An 18,934-nucleotide genomic window follows, 5' to 3' on the forward strand; every position below is an offset into this window, starting at 1 on the left:
AAGATGGGGATTATTACAACTGAATATGTACTCTAAAATGGGTATAATTGATGTGGTACTGTACAGAGGAAAGATCAGGATGGCTTGCAAGTCTGTATTATTGTGTTTAGGGTCTGATTCTGTTACATCCAAGCAAAGTAAATACTCCATTGGTATTTGTTTGGAAGGAGATCGTTTTTTATCAGTGCCAGTCATATTCTCATCAGTATTGTTGCCTAACCCTGGCTCCCATGTCCATGGTCTGTGTGTGGGACCATGTGGGGGGAAGGAGGGAGGCAAGGGGGGAAGATCCCATGGGGCTGCAGAGGTGGAGAGGGTGGAAAAGAGGTGGAGCAGATTGAGTGTCTCTGTCCATCAGAATAAACATGCTGCTGCAGCTTCATAGGCCATACAAGGAAGGGCTAAAAGGTAAATGGGTCTGAGAAATGGCATGATGTTGAAATGGCATTGCAAAGTGTAAACATACACTTCGATTTACCTTTTTCATCAAAAGGTATGCTTGACAGACAAGTCTGACTCTGCACCTTTGGTGGCTGAGCTGAAGAACTGTCTTGAGGTTTTATAGGCTTTTTTATCTAGTTGATGCCAGTCACAATGGAACTGTGGGCAGCCCAGCCCTCCCCCACTTCCCACCAGCATGTTGGAAACTGCAGCAGAGCAGCAGAATTCCTTAGGAGAGCCCCATCAGCCTTCAGCTGGGTCCCAGTCACACAGGACTTTCTTCCACCAGCAACCCTTTCAGTCTTCAGCAAAGTTCAGGAGGAGGTTTATTTAAAGCCCCAGTCCTTTCTGTGAAGGAAGTAGGAAGCGCTTCCTCCCTGTAGATCTCTATCCAAGGCTTTTGTCCACTTTCTTACAGTCCCACCCTGCTTGGAGTCGCTCCAAAACCCAGCACGCCAGGGCTGTGCTATTGTTCAGCAGGGTCATCCTTAGATGCAGCTCCTCTCCTTTTCTAAACACAGAGTTTGGGCACCAAGATGCTGAAGAGCTCTGTCCTGGGTTATGAGATATGTATAAATGCCTATCTGTCTACCCTACCTCACCATCCTCCTGCAGCTGGAAGTTCAGTTGCAGAGGAAATACAAGGGTCAACCTTCCTTTGGAAGCTATTTGATTCTTGCCACTGAGTTTCACTTGGGAAGCTTAAAGGAGGTCTCAAAATAGGTCTGACAAGTCATGATCTCTGCAATAGAGGCTCAAGAAGCTAAAAATATAGTGTTAACCACAAAAATGTGAGGGCCTAAAATGATTTTAAGGTACTACAGCTTACTCTCTTCAGAGCAGGGGAGGGGAAATGGGGGATTATTTCTGTTATGATGCATTTGTCTCAGAGAAGTCCAGCAGCAGATCATGCCTGTGTTTGCAGGAGGGATAAGAAGAGTCTGAATGACAGGCTCAGTCGGGGGGAGTGTCATTTGGAGGATTTACCTGGTTCTTCCATGGTCCGGCTTGGAAGCTTTATTTGCTTCAGCTGAGCAAATAAAATTTCACCTTCCTCTAGCAGGAGCCTTTTCCCCAATGCCAGTGTGACTCCAAACATCTATATCCGTTGTGGAACTGACTCTGACCCTGAGGGTGGTACATTTGCTGGCCTTCCCTTTTCAATGTATGTAGTGCCAACAAAGAGCTGTTAGCAGGCTTGAAGGCAGAGGGAAGCAGCCTTGCTGTTGTGTGCTGAAAGATGATGTGTGCACACCCCAGGAGAAGGCATCACTTCTGAAACTTTTGATTCCTGCACCATCCTCCACCATCAGAGCCCTCCTTTTAACCACTGCCGCAGCCTTTAAACACTTTTTTCCTGTTCCTTTCAAAGGAAAAAATAAATGATAAATTATTGTGTTGATCTTACGCAAATGTTGCATTTACGGAAAGATCTTGTTGACATGGTTTCTCACACAGGATACCTTCTCCTCCTGCAGAAAAGTTGCTGAAAGCTTCCAGGGAAATAAATAATGTTATCCTTGGGAAGGGAAATTAAAAAAAAAAAAAAAAGACAAACAAAAAACCCCCGAAGTGCCAGCCTAGTGTGGATGTACTGTGGATCTTGGTTTGCAGAAGATGGAGAATTTGGTTTAGTAGGATTTTTTTAGTCCTGTTAGAATTGAAGCAGACTAGTAGCTGATACCAGGTGTGCTTAGGGTCTTTTCAGAGACCAGAGTGGTAAATGAAGAGGTTACAAATGGCTGAGGTCAGTATCCTGACCACCTGCTGTGGCCATACCCAGGAAAGCTTATCTGTCCATGGCCTGATATGTTAAAACCTTACGGATTAGGTGCACTTTTTGCATTTGCTAAAATAAAGTTCATTAAGATCTTTCCACCTGAGAGAGCACTTTTAAGGGGGTATCAGTAGTAGATTTTCTCCCTCCCCTTTTCCCCATGTGAACACGAAAGTCCATCTCCCACATCTCTGCTGAGAGAAGGCACATTTCCTGTTTTTGCAGTCGAGACCTTCACCGATGCGGCACCAAGGCGGTGGGACAGGATGTGCCCCATGTGTGGTCTCAGGTGGAGGTCAGCTCTTCTCACCCTGTTGGGATGCTTCCTGCTTCAAAACCATCTCATCTTCCTGTTACTATACCCAGTTAGGGAAAAAAATACACCCATTTGGCCACTACGGGCATCAAATAGATACAAATATAAAATTCAGCATGATTTGATTTTCCATTTGTTTCCTACCCAGCCTGCTAACTGAGGCTCAGCTCCAGCCCTCACGCACAGTGCTCAGAAAAACACATTTGGTGTGGGTATTGCTGGGGATGGAGCCCTGTGGTGGAGGTTAATGAGAAAAGTGATGTCTGGAGTGCAGATTGCATGATTTGCTTCCAAGATGATTTGCATTGGAGTGTTAAATGCTACAGAGAAATGCCAGAAGAGAGAAAGGATTTTCATAGGGTTATTCTTGGTGCCCCTAAAATTACCACTGTCTCTTCTTTCTTCTCTGATATGGAGCACTCCCTTTCTTGGAGACAGACAGTCATATTGTTCTTCTGCATAATTTATAGTGAATGCACTTAAGAACAAATCAAACTCTTGAGTTCAGGATTAATGGAAGTTGCAACTACTGAATGTGTGGGCTGGCCTGGAGGTGTCCTGCTGTGCTGCTGCACCAGCTTCCTCTTGCCTTGGCCTTGACTGCTTGGAGAGTCCAGTCAGTGCTGTCTCTGACAGCTCTGTGAAGGGGTGGTGCCCATTTTTGTAGGGATTTTAGAGGAACTAGTCACAAAATCATATGTTTTGCTGTTTTCTGGAGATAACTCTCCCATTTTAAATGATGGAAGCTGAAGTGAGAGGTGAGAGAAGGCATTACTGTATCCCTGAGCATCGTGCGTGGCCAGAGAGATGCTCTGTCATATCACTGCTGGCCCATTGTGTTCAGGATCCACCTAACAGGAGCACCAGTGCTCTGCTCATCCCCGTGATCATTTGGTCTGGAGTTCACACCACCAAGGCACTGCCTTGGGCAAACACCCACTAGTGCCCCTGCAGGGGAGCCACCAGCCTGGGTGTGCCTTGGCATGGGCAGCCCTTGGCACCAGGGAGGACAGCAGGGCGTTGCAGGACAGCTGGGTGTCCACACCCCAGCATTAATGTTGCTACAGTCCAGCACAAGGTGCTTGCCATTGTGTTCTTGAGGCACGAGGGCTGCCCTGATAATAACCTGAACACAAACCTTGCATCATGTTCCTGGTGTGACACTTCGTCCAGGATGCGTCCTGGGTCCATGGCTTTCCTGCATGGGATAGTAGTTGCTGCCATTTTGGCTCTTTAATTCTAAAAATGAATTTAAAAAAAAACCCTGTGAGATCAGTACACAGCTTGAGGAATATCCTTAGCTATTTTAGAGCTTGGGCTGATTCCTACCAGCAGATTTGGTCTTCTCTTCCTTGAATTGCTGCATCCAGCAGAACCAGGTTCCTTCCTTATGGGTAGGATGCTGTTCTCATGCAGTTATTTCACTCTCAGTTTTTAATTCACACCTCTGTAAGGAAAAAAAATCCAGGAAAGTTAAAGTCTAGGTTTGCTATTAGATTTGAAACTTCAGGGTTTTTTATTAATTCAGCGATCAGGAAAATAAAAGTGTGAAACGGTTTGATTACTGTTATTAGTGTTATTAGTGAAAGAGAAATAGAACACTGTTTTGAGAAAAATTTTTGTTTAGTGGAGTGTATTTTTACAAGGAATTTACCTTGTGGCTTTTGTGCTATTTGAAGTGATGATCAATTTTTTTTAAAAGGTACTTTGGAAATCTAGATTAATAAAATAAATGGGTGGATATATATTAAACTTAATAGTTTTGGAACAAAACCAGCCCCTGTATTAGTAGTAGAAATTGTTAGTGATAGCTGTGTATTTGGAGGTTGAATGTGTTGGTGACAAAGAACCTTTCTCTTCTGGTTGAATTGTTTTTTCCCCAGTATATCTTACTACTTTTAGTTAATGTTGAATTTTTGTTAGAGATAGCTGGTTGGCATATCTCCAAAGCCACATTTTTTAGTGTATTTTGGATGCCTTAAGTTTTAGCTTTCATATTTTCTAGATTCTGTACTGTACATAACTCTGAACTTCATATAAAGTGTTAGCAAGTGCTCCTCACCGGTTAGTCAGATGAAACAATCCTTTTCCAGCCTGAGAACCAAGGACACCATTGCAGCTTCAGGCCCCAAAAGTGCAAAGAACAGTGAATTGAGGAGAGCAATCTGGGAGGATGTGACTTCATAACCTGAAGCTGTAATTTGAAATTAACCCCAATATGTAAATTGACCAAAACTTATGAAAGTGTGAAAACTCATGACCAGTCATCCCTCTTGGGTGTAGCCATGGCCAGGCTCTTGTACTGCCCAAGGTGTATCCTTTGAAGGCCTTTTTAGTAAATACTTTATTCCTTTAACACTGTCTAGCCTCTGTTCTAGGCAGCCTCTCAAGGCATCATTTTCACTAAGGATACACCTGCTAAAGAATGCTTTTTTAGTTAAATAAAAAGGTTTCTTTCCACTCTTTGAAAGCAAACCCAACTCTCTTCCCCAAAGTAGCTACCCTGAAATCCTCCAAGCCCCATATCACAGCACAGTACCTGCAGGTGAGGAAGGGAAGGATGTCAGAGCTTTTCCTTGTTTTTTTCTTTAGGTATCATTAGCAGTGAGGGTGGTTTTGCAGACCATGCCTGAGGGCTGGGTATCATCTGTCATTGTCTGGTTAGCTAGTGTCATTGTGCCCAAAATCTCCATCTTCTCCACAGGAGTGCCTCTGATGCTGCAGAATTTGCTCGAGTGCCATTGGCTGGCTCTTGTTACAGCCAGAGTTTGACTAATTCTTCTGAAATTTAATCTGGATTCCTTTCTCCTAGGGCTGTGATTATTCTGTAGAGAATTTTTTTTGTGATTTACCTTCATCAATTAAATAAATACATCATAGGAGACTTCTAAAATCTAATGACTAAACAGCCCAACTGTGCTACTTCTGTGGTTTTAATTATATTTACAACACAGTGCCTCATGCTAATTTTTGTCAGTTTTCTTCCTTTTTTCTAAAAATGTTCTCTGTGATTTCCCAGTTCCCATCAGGAACTTTCCCCTGTCCTGCAGGCCATCACTCACTGAGTTTTATTAAAAATTATGTGTTACAATACTATTTCAGTGAGCATGACGTTGGTTTTTCCTCATACAACCCAGCCTTCTCAGAAAAAGACCTTGTGCACTAAGACATTGTGCAGACATATTTTCCTTGATCTGCAATATTATGTAAACAAACTGTAATTTTTTAAAGCCTTGCCAACTTTGCAAAGTGTCTGAAAAAAATAGGACTGACTGCTTCTCCCTTGGTTTTGTTTAAAAAAAAAGGACAAAGGGAGGAGATGAGGAAAATCCACTCATGATTTTCTTTTCCTGTCTGCAATCACAAGCTGCATTGCTGCCTAAACTGCTCCCACCCAAATTAACCCAATTTCCTAATTTACTTGAAATATTTCTGTGCTTTTCTTACTGCATTGGGAATATTTGCCCTTTACAGTAATAAGCTCTCCTCTCTGAGCTGGAGAGCATCATGGAGAGTTCCCCAAAGAATTGCCACATTTCTGGTCCCAACATGAGTCTCATTTATCACTCATTAACAACAATTCATGAATGCTTGGGGGTATTTTGTGTTGCTTTTGCTTCTTTGCAGTAGTTTGTAACCACACCATCCATGGCAAATTCTCCTCTGCTGGGGGGGGTGTCACTGTTGGTGGGCACAGTGGGTAGCAATGGGTGCAGCAGGTGTCAGCATCCCCTGGCTCCTCACTGTAGCTCCAGCACCTGGGAAGATCCTGCCTGATCTGCAAACACCTCTTCACCACACTCGTGATCCGAATGTAAAATGGTTCTCAGGGTAATGTACTGATGCTCAAGATCAGTGATTAACTGATTTTTTCCTGTAAATCAGGAATATAATCCTGAATAAAGTGACTTCAATAAATGGAAGCAACCCAGACACCTGTAAGTGAATTTTTCTGTTTCAGCCTTTGCAGCCGACTCCAGTAAATGGATGTGGCAGCCTGGAAATATCTGTCTCACATAGCCATTTGCAGGGTTGGAGTATTTGTAATTATATTCCTCTTTGGCAAGGTGGGGGGTAGGTGGTTATGAATAGTGGATTTCATCCCGGACATGGAATCAGTTTTTCAAGACCACACAGTTCCTGGGTATGTGTTCATGGATAAACTTACACAGTCAGGTGGCTCGAGGTCTCTTTACCAATTCACTCCACCTTTCGAAGGACATTCAGTGAGCTTATGTGAATTGTTACTGAGTTTTCTGAAACTGAAATGTGGGTGGTATGTGGAGTGGGCCTTCCCCTTCACCCACTGTTTTTAATAAACTTCTGAAAAGGATTGAACTTAAAAGCAAGTTGCAAATAAGCAATGTTTCTTATATAAATAGGAGCAGAATTAGTCACTGAAAATGAAAAATTTTAAAAGACCATCTAATTATTTAGAGTGGTCGTTTCTTTACTTGTCAGTTTTCTTTTTTGTTTCCCCAAAGGCAGCAGCACAAGCAGCTTCAGCCCCTCTTGACACGAGCTTTTCGCGTCTCGGTCCCTCCAAGGTTTGAATTTTTTCCGGCATTATTGACTAAGGTTTTTCTTTTATCTCACTGCTTGTATTATTAGCTTTTCAAAAGGTAAAGATACTCCTTGTTGCAATTCAGACTTTATCAAAAGGTGTTACTTTTGGCCCCGTGTCTGCAGCCTGGGAAAATGAGACAGGTGCTGCAGTGGCTGCTGTGCGGGTGTCAGCTTTTGCCGCAGGGCAGGAAAGAAGTTCACATGAGTTTACCAGGCAGGACCAGATATCTATAGCAACGTGTTTGTATATCCTGTGCCTTGTCTGTTGCAACGCTCGTTGCTTAGGATACTGACATTAAAACATGTAACAAAATCTGCTCTTCACTCTGGAGTTCATTATCTGTCCCAGCCCATGTAGCTGCGCATTTCCCCCCAGCTCAGATCAGAGCCACTGACCAGCCCTCTGCAGAGCACGGTCCAGAGGGTGTTGTTATAATCCTGTTTTACAGCCTGTTGCTGCATGATCATTTTTTACCTAGACATTTGGCACTAGCTGGGGTGTCTGGGAACCCATGTCCCTCTTGCAGCCTGGCCCACGGGAGCTGGAGGCTTCCTGAACACATCTGTGTTGGCCGAGCTGCTGTGAGCTGGTGCTCCCCATGCACAAAGTGTATTCTCAAGGGTGTGTTCCAGAGCTGTGGCAACACAGATGTTTGGTGGCTGAGGCTTGCATTTGGATTACCTGTGAGGAGTTTTTGTGGGGTTTTGTTGGGTTGGTTGGTGTTTGTTTGTGGGGGGTTTGTTTGCTTTTTGTTTGTTTGTTTTTAATACAAGGATCAAACTTTTAAAACTAGAGCCTCAGTGGCATATCTGATGCTTTAGGTATTTTAATAAAAGAAATCTTCCATCCCTGTTGACATGGTTCTTGCATTTCAGACCAGCCCAGAGCAGTGTTTGCTGCCTGGCTTATGCTGTTCTTTTCCTTGGGCTCTTGCAGTCCTGGAGGCACTGTGCTACAGCTTCATGACTAACAGATTTGACACACTTATTCTGCTTTATAAGTGAGCACTGCAAGAGAAATGGTGCTACGCTTCTTCCCCACAAAGCAGATAGCTCAGATAATATGAAGGGTATTTGTTCTGTTTCTCTGTGCACTGACTTTCTCAGCTGGAGAGCCCCTCTGTCCTACAGACAGGCATTTCATCAATTTTCCTCTTTTTATTAGCAGTAAATTAGTATCCGGGGGGGTTTCACAAGGAAATAAATCCCTAAGGAGTTATTCCTCCTTTTGCAGCCGTAACTGATTCACTGAGAGGATTCCATCACAAGCTCCTTTCAAGGCAGTTTTGCTCTCACGAGCTTTGCAGTAAAAAGTTGGTTTGGTCTCTGGCTTTCTGGGTTACACGGTCAGAGCCCACTTCTACCGGCTGGAACTGGTGGTTGAGGGAGAGTTCTTGTGAAAGTGGGATGCACTCAGCTTTCTTACAAGTATTTCAAATACTTGAGTGTGTGGATGCTGACAGCCAGTCCATCTGTTGGTAAAAACACAGAATTGCTACTTTAGCTGTTCCAGACTTTGCTACAGTTACTCACCCAGAGCTGCATAACCCAAGGTTGTGGTTTAGCCCCAGTTTATGTGGGACGAGGAGAATTGAGGGGGAAAAAGGTAAATCCATGTGTTGAGATAAGAACAGTTTAATAACTGAAATAAAAGAAAATATTATTATAATAATGATGATAACAATTGTAATGAAGAGGGAGATAATAAAAAGAGAGAGGTTACATCCCAGAGAAACAAGGGATGCAGAGTACAATTGCTCATCATCTGCTGACCAAGACATCCCCGAGCAATGATCAGCCCCCTGCTCCAACAATCCCCCCCAATTTATATTCTGACCATTACAGAATGGAGTATCCCTTTGTTCAGATCAGGTCCCCTGTCCTGGCTGTGCTCCCTCCAAATTTCTTGTGCACCTCCTCACTGGTAGAGCATGGGAAACTGAAAAGTCTTTGACTTGGGGTGAGCACAGCTCAGCAACAACTGAAACTTGAGTGTGTTATCAACATTCTTCTCATTCTCAAATCCAAAACACTGACCTGTGCCAGCTACTAGGAAGAAAACGAGCTCTGTCCCAGCTGAAACCAGGATACCAGTGTGTGTCTTGGCCTCAGTAAAATACCTTTTTGCTCATTGCTGGACGTTTACTATGAGATTATTGCTGATTTTTGTAAGCCTGGAAGGACAGAGGTAACATTCTGCTGATTTTTGTAAGCCTAGAAGGACAGAGGTAACATTCAGGTGGGAGTTCTCTGACAGCTTGGTTTTGAGCCTGGCTAGAATTAATTAGAATTAGAACAGGCGACAGCACCACATAATTTTAACAAAAATTTTGGTGTGAAACTGGAACAAAAGTGCATCTGGATTTCCCCCATTTAAGCCTTACATGGCCCAGCTCTCTTTCATGAGCAGTGATTGACTTGCTAAGCCCTCAGCTCTGCATTTAGACTACCAAGCTGTTCCTTGTCTGATCACCTCAAGGGCATTCCTGCGATTGTTTTTCTTACTGCTGTGATAGTGCCAGATGCTCTGAGCGCTTTTGCTCATCAAGGTGAGTAGGGACAGACCTCACTGCAGTGTATGTGGCATCATTTCCCTGGATTTCATCTGGTGTGATGGGAAATAAGGGAAAAGCAGGCTGTGCTGGAGTTAGGTCTCTGCTAACTGCCCAGGGCAATGTTGGGTGTTGCACCCACTGCAACAAGCGATTTAGCTGGTAAAGGCTCCTTAAAAAAAGCAACAAAACACAGCCCTAATCACAGTACTGACCAGAGCATGCCAGCCCTGCTCCCTGTGATTTCCATTAGCAGCCATCCTCTGAGTGGTCTTGTGGCTAAATCAGCTTCTGAGCCTCTGGAAGGTGATTTGATGAAAGCATTTTATAGCAATCGAATGAAATGTCAGTTGGATGCCAGCAGCGGGGGTTGCTGTCATGATTAATGAGATATTTAGGCATTTCATTTTGAAGGAGCTACCTGCAACACAATTTACATCAAAGCTGGTTTTTTTAGATGGGCTTTAATAAATTAATGTTAATGTTGGTTATTTAATTATTCACATCAAATTGGTTACAACTGCAGGATTGCATTTGGGCTGAACACATTATGAAGCCTTTCAGAAAGCTCATATGCAAAAAAAGGTTGTTCAGAACATTGCACATCTTCTGATATAAAGCAATGTGAAAGAGGAGAAAGGCTTAAAAAGGCCTGTAATCTTTTGAATGCAAAGATTGTGTGAATATCAAGCTTTTGAAGCTGATATTTAATGAGCATCTCTTCAAATAACAGGATTTATCTAGCACTAGGAGAAGTAGTGAAATCTAGTAAGTGTAGTTATTACCTTACCTCTCTGTTGTCTAGGGGTCTCTGTTTTTAAGGGTACTGGAATAATAAAGGTATTATAGGAAAAGAGAGAAATTACGTTAAACCTTTCCAAACCTCTTTTAACTACCAGTTGAAAGTTTTGCAGTCCTTAACCCTGCGAGTCAATAAAGCTGAGGCAATTTCTGCTTAAAGCTCAGCTCCTCCATTAAGTGGACTCTGCTGTTCCTCCTGCCCTTCTCCCAGGGAATTCTGAGGCAGTGGTTGGTGAGGCAGGGACTGCTTTTCCACCCAGACCCTAATTCTTACAATCATGAAGTGAAGGGGCCCACTGAAGGCTGGAAACTGCAGGCACCTCCTCACCCAAGGACAGGAACATACTGTTACAATTTGTGCTCTTTAATAAAAAGGACCACATCTGATCCATTATTTGCTCCAAGCTGCACTTTTCTGCAATTTGACTTCAGCAGACTAGAATATTGTGTTTTCTGCCCTGGGCACTGCAAGGATGACTATCTGGAGCAGAGAAGATTCAAAGATGGAAAGACAGTGACAGCAGCTGAGAGTTAGTGGTTTAACTGGAGGGCAGCCTGATGCTCTGCTAGGGGTGATGCTGGCAAGAACCAGGAGCTGTAGCATCCCTGCACGCTGGGAGCAAGCAGAGGTATGTCAGGTATGTCAAGAAACCTCTGCTATATAATGGACATAAATAAAGCTTTGGAGCTGAAATATTGGCAGCTTTTCTGGAAAACAGAAGCGCTAATGATAACACAGTTGTCAGTTAAGCTCGATGCATGGAACTGCCAAGCAGCTGGCTGGTTCTGTCTCTGAGCACTAAGCCACAGAGCAGGATGTGGATTTTTTGCATTGCTGAGGCAGTGCACAGACTAAGTGGAATACAAATAAAACAAGCTTACATTTTGCTGTAGAGCAACTTATTTTTTGCTGACCTTTAGCATTTTAAATTTTTTTGGGTTCTTATGCATGCTTGGAATTTTTACTCTCTGGGAAGTGCTTAGCCCCTGTTTTTCCTGGTCTCTGCATGCTTTGCAGCTCAGCTCTTGCAGTTTCCAGGTAGTCTGCAGTGTTGGCCTATTACTAACCTGTCTTCTGCATTGGCTCTGAGCAAACCCAATAGGCACAACACCCTGTGAAGAGAAATTTCATTTATGCAAACCAGTCACAGGGGTTTGGATGTGACTTTGCGCACACTTGTGAATAAACTTCATGAATCTGGCAAAGGACATGCAGCTCAACCTCCAGCTTGGCAGCAGTTTGACATTGCTAGGTAGCCATGAAATACTGCAAGAGATAAAAGGCAGAAATTATCAGGGTTTTGTTTTTTCCTGTTGTTGCATAAGTGCAGATTGACCATCTTTCATTCTGTTGAAAAAGCTCTTCTATTGCAAAGTCTCACTTTGTGTGGCACAACCTGGACATTGTCAAGAGAGAAGACAGACCCAGTCCTCTCCTGATATCCGGATGAAATCCGGAATTCAAATGAGCTTTGGCCTTGTGGGAGAATATTGAACCTACTGAATAAGCTTCTCTAAAAGTGTAAACCCCAGTAAACATGAAAAGAGTTGCTTTGCCAAACATTTTGCTTTAAAAAGCCTTATTCTCAGATTCTCTGGGAGGGTTGGAAAGGATGAAATCCCTTGTGCTGGTGCTGCTATCGAAGTGATCTATCTGCTCATGCTGCCTCCACGGCTGAGAAAAGGAGAGAGAAGTCTTTTGGGGTGCTGCTATTGAGCATGGTCTGTGCTGAGCTTACCCTTGCTGCACCCTCCTGTGACCCTCAGGTGCCATGAGGAGCACCAACCAAGCCCCACCACACATGGGCAAGCCCCCACTACTGTGGGACAAGGGATGTGGAGAGGGAGGAGAAGCTGTGTAAGCCAAAGATTTTCAAAGAGCATGTGGACAATGCAAACATGACTGGCACAGAGCCACCTGTCCTTCCTGCTTCTTGTTCAGCTGCATTTACTTTCACTTTTAAATAGATGAATTTTTCAGCTCATCACTGCTGCTGTCCCTGCCCGCTCCCGCTCAGTCATTGCAGCAGATCAGCCTGTACAGTAGGAATCCAGAGCTGGGCATTGCCAGCTGTGTGATGGAGGAGCGGGATTGCAGCAGAGAACTGAAACACTGAGCTTTATTATTTCCCATGTAATAAGGATTATTAATAAGAATTATTATTTCCCAAATACTTCCTTCCAAACTACCTACCCTTCCACAGCATATTAGTCACTGGGAGAGCCTAGGGGAGAGGAAAGGAAGCCAAATTAAATGAGGTCTTTTCCTGGTGATTTAAAGCATCCTTTTTCTCCTCTTTCCCCCATGCTCCAAGGGGACCCTCTGTTTCCTGCAGGGTTCTACCTCTTCCCCAGTTCCTCTCTGCCTAGTGTTGCTGGAGCTCAGGCAGATTTTCTCTTGCTTTGCAGCTGCTGAACCCGGACCCAGAAGAGGATGGGGAAGCAGAACAGCAAGCTGCGCCCCGAGGTGCTCCAGGACCTGCGTGAGAACACTGAGTTCACAGACCATGAGCTTCAGGAGTGGTACAAGGGCTTCCTAAAAGATTGCCCCACGGGCCATTTGACTGTAGAAGAGTTTAAAAAAATATATGCAAATTTTTTTCCATATGGCGACGCGTCGAAGTTTGCGGAGCATGTTTTCCGCACCTTTGACACTAACGGCGACGGGACGATTGACTTTAGGGAATTCATCATCGCCCTGAGCGTCACCTCCCGGGGCAAGCTGGAACAGAAGCTGAAGTGGGCGTTTAGTATGTATGACCTGGATGGCAACGGGTACATCAGCCGTGGGGAAATGCTAGAAATAGTGCAGGTGAGGCATTATCTCTATGGGACATCTTATTTGCGTTGCTGTAACCTCTTCACCCTCAGACAGCTGGAGCTGGAGATGAGGGATGTGCTGATCTCGGTCACTCCTGCCCCAGGGAGGTTCCTGAGCCCATGGTCCCCGAAGGGACCCGTGGTGGGACCTACAAGATACAGATGAGGAAAGGGCCTCATATGAGAGATATCTCACATGAGATATGAACAAGGAACTTGTGCCACTGGCCTGCAGCCAGAATTCTGCAGCTCTCCCTAGGGGTTTCTTTGTGTGATGTTCATGGGATCAAAAAACCCTAAATGCAAATTCTATTGACCTGATTAATCTCAGAATTAATGCTTTGAGTCTTCAAATCTGAGTCAATGTGAACTCTGGAAGAAAGGCTGTAGCATTCCTTTGTCTCCCAAAGGCAGAGGACATGAGGCCATAGGCTGTAGTGGGGGCAGGCAGTACAGTCCCCTGTGCCCCTACCCCACATGCTGGCAGAGGCTTGGCCTCAACAGAGGCTGCTTGTCACCCACTGTGCAGCTGAGATGTGTGTCCTGTGCAGTGCAAGGGAGTCATGCCTCAGCCAGTGCCCGGACTCTTGGTCCTCGTGGCTGAGATGGGATAATTTAGGTGGAAGGCTAGGACTGCAGACACTCTAAAAGAGGCCTTATCGTTATTCATGTTCTTGTAAGTCTGAAGGTGCATTTCCTTGCCCATCCACAAAGAAAAACAACCCCTATTGCTGTATATTCATATTCACCATAATCCATGTAGACCCCACATGCACACATGTAACTGGATGGAGGGTGAAAGCCAGACAAAGAGGCGATGGCTTAGCCTGGCTGCAGCAGAGAGGATTGCACACCTTTGTCTGCTGTATTTTAGCTCAGTCCTGCTCATACATTAATCTAGACTGACTTTCAGTTAAACTGACCGCACTTCTTTTGAAGCACGAATGAATGCAGGAAAAAAAAAAAAAAAGCTGCAGTCAGAAATTCCCATTCATTTTGGTTTATACAGTCCTGCAGCTGCTTGCCAGGGTCAGCTGTCTTTTTTTGTTGCTACAGGCTTAAATTCTTTTTCTCTGTCCTGTGCTTTATCATTTGGGTTGTGTTTTTCTTATATCTCTTTTTTTTTATACTCAGGCAATTTACAAAATGGTTTCATCAGTAATGAAAATGCCAGAGGATGAATCCACTCCTGAGAAGCGAACAGACAAGATCTTCAGACAGATGGACACAAACAATGATGGTAGGATTGCCACTGGTACCCCTTCCTAAGCTTTAGAAATAGAGGTTTTCTAGACCAGCCATGGTAGATGGCAGAATTTGGGGAGAGGGACGAGAGGGTAGGGATGTCCCCACTGGTGCCTCTGATCTCTGCCTGGCCTCATTGAGCATCTCTGGTCCATGATAAACAGGGTGAATAAGTGAGCAGTGAACAGAGGGTGAATTCTTAGGCTGCGGGGGTGGTAGGGGAGCAGTCCCTCCCCGACATTTCACGGGTGAATCCCCTTCTGCAAAGGCTTCTCTGAAATTCCCATGTCCATTGTCTTTGAGTTATTTTCTCTGTGCATAGCACAAATTTGACACAAGGTTTTGCTTCCACTGCCCTTGATAGGGTTGCACTCCTGGGCTTGTAATCAGTAACATGAGTCCTGAACGTGGTTGGGCACCTGAAAGCAAAAATTCCCCTGGGTCTATAACATTTATTTTCTGTGCGTGTTTATGGCACATATGCATACATGGTCATGCACCTCTGTTGCACTATGAGCATCAGGGAGATGTAGCAGCTCCCAAACCAGGCTGTGGAGCTCCTTGATAAATTATCTGACAGTGTACCCACCACAGCCCTTCCACCTGTGCTGGCTCATTTCCTTGGGCTTGAAAAATACAGGCAAAAATGGTCAATTTCCTCTTCTTTCTCATCAGCCTGATGACACGTTTCCTCTAGTCCCAACTGAGGTGGAGCTACCCTGCCAGAGGCTGAGGTGGCAATTGCCCACATCAAAGTCAGGAATTGTGTTCTACTGATGTGCTCAGTGGGAACAAAGATTTGATTCTAGCACTGAGATATGGAGACCTGAAAAAATGCCATCTTAAGTACAGAAAGGAGGTCTAACCTCGGCAGTTTTATTTAAGAGTATTTTATGGCTGCATTTTGATGTCTGCTGTTGCAGTCCCCAGGGCAAATTCCTGGCCTTGCCGAAGTCCTCAAGTATTTTGCTTTTGACATCTAAACTAGCACTTCATCCCCTGGCTTGATGTGTGGAAGGCCCTAAAATAACATGATTAAAATATTTTTGGACTGTGGAAAGTAGCAGTGCATGCAGATGTGTAACAGAGTAGGGGTCCCAAAATGTGCTCTATATATGCGTCCTCCATCTGTTGCACTTTGTTGCTGAAATAAAATCATCCTATTCCCAGTAAAATGTCAGCCTTGCAAGCCATGCAGTGCCAAGGAATAACATCTGCATGTGTGTGTCTGGTGGCTGAAAATGTTCCTTCCCCATCTGACTGTTGGGCATTGCAAATAGATTTTGATTTGGGCTTTGCTTTTAAGTAATATAAGGCAAGGGGCAAACTAATAATTATCCTGATAATTAGGAGGCCTCTGCTTTTGTTAAAAAACGTTTGATTTGGGAACATTAGCTTAAATGCCAAAAATCAGTGTGCCACATGTTTTTGAACTTCTGTGATTTCTACAAGAGGAACGCTTGCTCATTATGGAATCATAGAACTATGTCCATTAGTGCCACATCTACGCATCTTGTAAATGCCCTGGGCAGTCTGTTCCAATGCTTGGCAACCCTTTTGGGGAAGAATGTTTCCTCCTTGCTGTACCGTGCTGTGCCATGCCATTCCACAGAACTGTTGGAGCCAGGGGATGCTGGGGTGGTTTCTCCTTCAGAGATCAATTTTCAGACCCTCAGACTGTTACAAGGTCCATCCAAGTGAGTTCCTCTGGCTTAAACTAAAGATGTGTAAACCAGAAGTGCTCAGGAGCAACACACAGCAGTAGGTGTGCCCCAGAGCTGGCTTTGTTTGTAAAGAAAGGAAAAACAAATCCCATCCTGTTCCTGTACACCCAGCAGGGCACAGCAAGTGACTTGCAGAGTCATGAAATCATGGAATAGTTTGGGTTGGAAGGGACCTGTAAAGGTCATCTAGCCCAACACCCCTGCAATGAGCAGGGACATCTTGAACTAGATCAGGTTTCTCAAACCCCGGTCCAACCTTGTAGGTGCCAGAGAAGCCATGACTGAGTCCTATGTGTCACAAGAAACATGAGGACCAAATGGGGATACTTGGAATATTTAGGTTTAAAATGTTGCAGTAATACAAGCATCATTTCAAACCATACGTGTGTTCGGGTACCATGCTTGTGTCATGTTATTCATATAGTCTAGTTCTGAGCAAAAATCTGCCAAATGGTATTAGGACAGTTGTTTATAGATTTGGAACTGTCTTTTTAAATAAAAAAATAGCAATTATTATGCTGGATTGTTTTGCAGAAGAAAAATGCATTTGGGCTTAAAGGCTTGAGTAGGATTTAGCTGCTGTGCGTTGCACTAAATTCCCCTCGATGCCTTTGCAATAGATTAAATAGATTTTATGTTGCCTCGGTGAGGAGGGATTTTTGCTACAGCAATGGTGACAGGAACAACTGACTTTTAAAAATGATTTCCATTTTGGTTTTCCTCCCTGCCAGGTAAACTGTCGCTGGAAGAGTTCATCAAAGGTGCCAAGAGCGACCCCTCCATCGTGCGGTTGTTACAGTGCGACCCCAGTAGCGCGAGTCAATTCTGATAAAAGCGGACAGTGTGCTCAGAGAATCTCGGCTTGTGTCCTTCAAGCTTTGCTCGCAAACGGATGCCTTCTCAACCATCCCTCACACTTTGCGGATAAGACCCCGTTGCCAGATCGTGTGTGTGTGTGTGTGTGTCCGAGCGAACCAGCCCTCGCTCCCCCACTAACACCAGTGCAGTTCTCCTGCGGCAGCTCCGTTCCTGCTTCCCCGTAATGTTACCATTCACTCTGCACATTTTAAACATTAATCGAAAGGTATGTTTACATGCAGCTACAAGAGAGCTCAATGGCTGGTGAGATACCACTTCACTTAGTCCGTGAGAAAGGTGATGTTTCCATAGTTCCCGAGAAGATGCTAGGTAGGACTTTTACCCAAAATAGCAGATGGTAGATAATTTATTTTGCTTCAGAAATTACTATGGTAAAAAAAAAAAAAATTAAAAAGTGGACTGGAGTAGAACGTTAAAAAAAAAAAAAAAGAAAAAGAAAAAAAGAAAATAATAAAAAAAAAAGCAGCTTTCCTGGGCATGGTTCCAATTTTCTTTTTGAGGAAAATTGCTTGCACTTATCTAATGGTCTTTACTTTCTTTTAATATATATATAAATTATATATATATGGTGAAGTAAAATTTTAAATATTTAGGTCATCTATTTAAGGCATAAAATAGAATTCAAGCTTTGTTTCTTCTAGTTGTCTGTGATTTATTCAAATCTTGGAGATTGTTTTTTTGTGATATTTATGCATTAGCAAATTGCTGTTCCAAAAGAAATGCATGACTAGCAGTTTGTGGGTATTTCACTCTGTTTAATTCCTGAATGCAAATATTTGTTCATTTTTACTGTCAGTCATTCCAGCATTACTGTATTAACAAAAGACCTGAAAGGAGTTCATCCTCATTTTGTATTTCTCAGTGGAGTCCTACTTTCTGGTGGTTGCTGCGTTAAATGGCTTTTGAGTGCCCTGAGGTGACGTGACTGGCACTGCTGTTCTCGACTTGGCTACACCTCCTCCCTTTTGCTGTCAATATGTTAATAGTCTTGTGCATTTCAGTGTTATTTAATATCTGCCTAATGCCAAGAAATATTAATTGAAATAAAAGACTACTTTTCTTGTCTCTGCCTGTCTTGGTCTAAGCCATGCACCAAGTTCCTAGCATCAGGTATTTGGGGAAGGGCAAGGATGACTCCTTGCACAACATCTCCCAGTTGCCTTTTAAATACATAGGAATTTTGGGAGCTGGCTGTTGTGGCTGAGTTAACACAGTGGTGTTGGTGCCTGTGGGATCCAGCTCCAAACCAGCTGAATCCAGGATAAAGATTGCATGAAGGTGACAACTCAATTTCTGCTGGATGCAGGGCAGCTCAAGGCAATGAAGGAAAAGCTGCTGGCCCTGATGGCTGGACTACCGTGGCCACAGCTCTCCAAAATAAAACTCCTGTCATGTACCGGGTACTTGCTGTTGGACTAACATTTGACAATGGCAGCATGGGAAGAGTTTTCTCCACATTCATCAGGTCTGCAAATAGCTGCATAAGCCTGCCCTCTCTGCAGAATAGAAGTATGAACAATTATTTGGCCTGAAGTTAATGCTGAGCATATAATGAAGGGATTTTGGCTGTGTAGAATGTTCTAGCAGTGGTTACATGATAACACAATAATACTAAAAGAAAGAGAGAAAATGTTTGCAATATCCAAGTGGAAGTACATTTAGTCAGACTTGGTCTACAATACAATCTTGTGTCAGTGCTGCCAAGCAAAAGAGTGTGTTCATTTTTCCCCTTGGAAATTCAAGTTTGAGCAATTAAACCGACAATCCTTTCAACCACAACACCCTGCTGATGAGGCAACCCTGAAAGGGATGT

General features: G+C 43.8%; 1 protein-coding gene across 2 annotated transcripts in view; it reads left to right on the forward strand.

The window, feature by feature from the left end:
- HPCAL1 (hippocalcin like 1) overlaps positions 1-18,186 on the forward strand; it is a 78,558-nt gene extending 60,372 nt beyond the window's left edge. For both annotated transcript variants that reach the window (XM_033055781.1, XM_033055780.1), the window contains exons 3-5: positions 12,863-13,265; positions 14,408-14,513; positions 16,974-18,186. In XM_033055781.1, coding sequence (XP_032911672.1) covers positions 12,888-13,265; positions 14,408-14,513; positions 16,974-17,071 — 582 coding nt within the window. In that variant the 5' untranslated portion in view covers positions 12,863-12,887 and the 3' untranslated portion in view covers positions 17,072-18,186. The remainder of the gene's footprint in view (positions 1-12,862; positions 13,266-14,407; positions 14,514-16,973) is intronic.
- The last annotated feature ends 748 nt before the right edge of the window (positions 18,187-18,934 follow it).

Source organism: Catharus ustulatus, chromosome 3 (genome assembly GCF_009819885.2).
Source record: "Catharus ustulatus isolate bCatUst1 chromosome 3, bCatUst1.pri.v2, whole genome shotgun sequence".
NCBI lineage: Eukaryota > Metazoa > Chordata > Aves > Passeriformes > Turdidae > Catharus > Catharus ustulatus.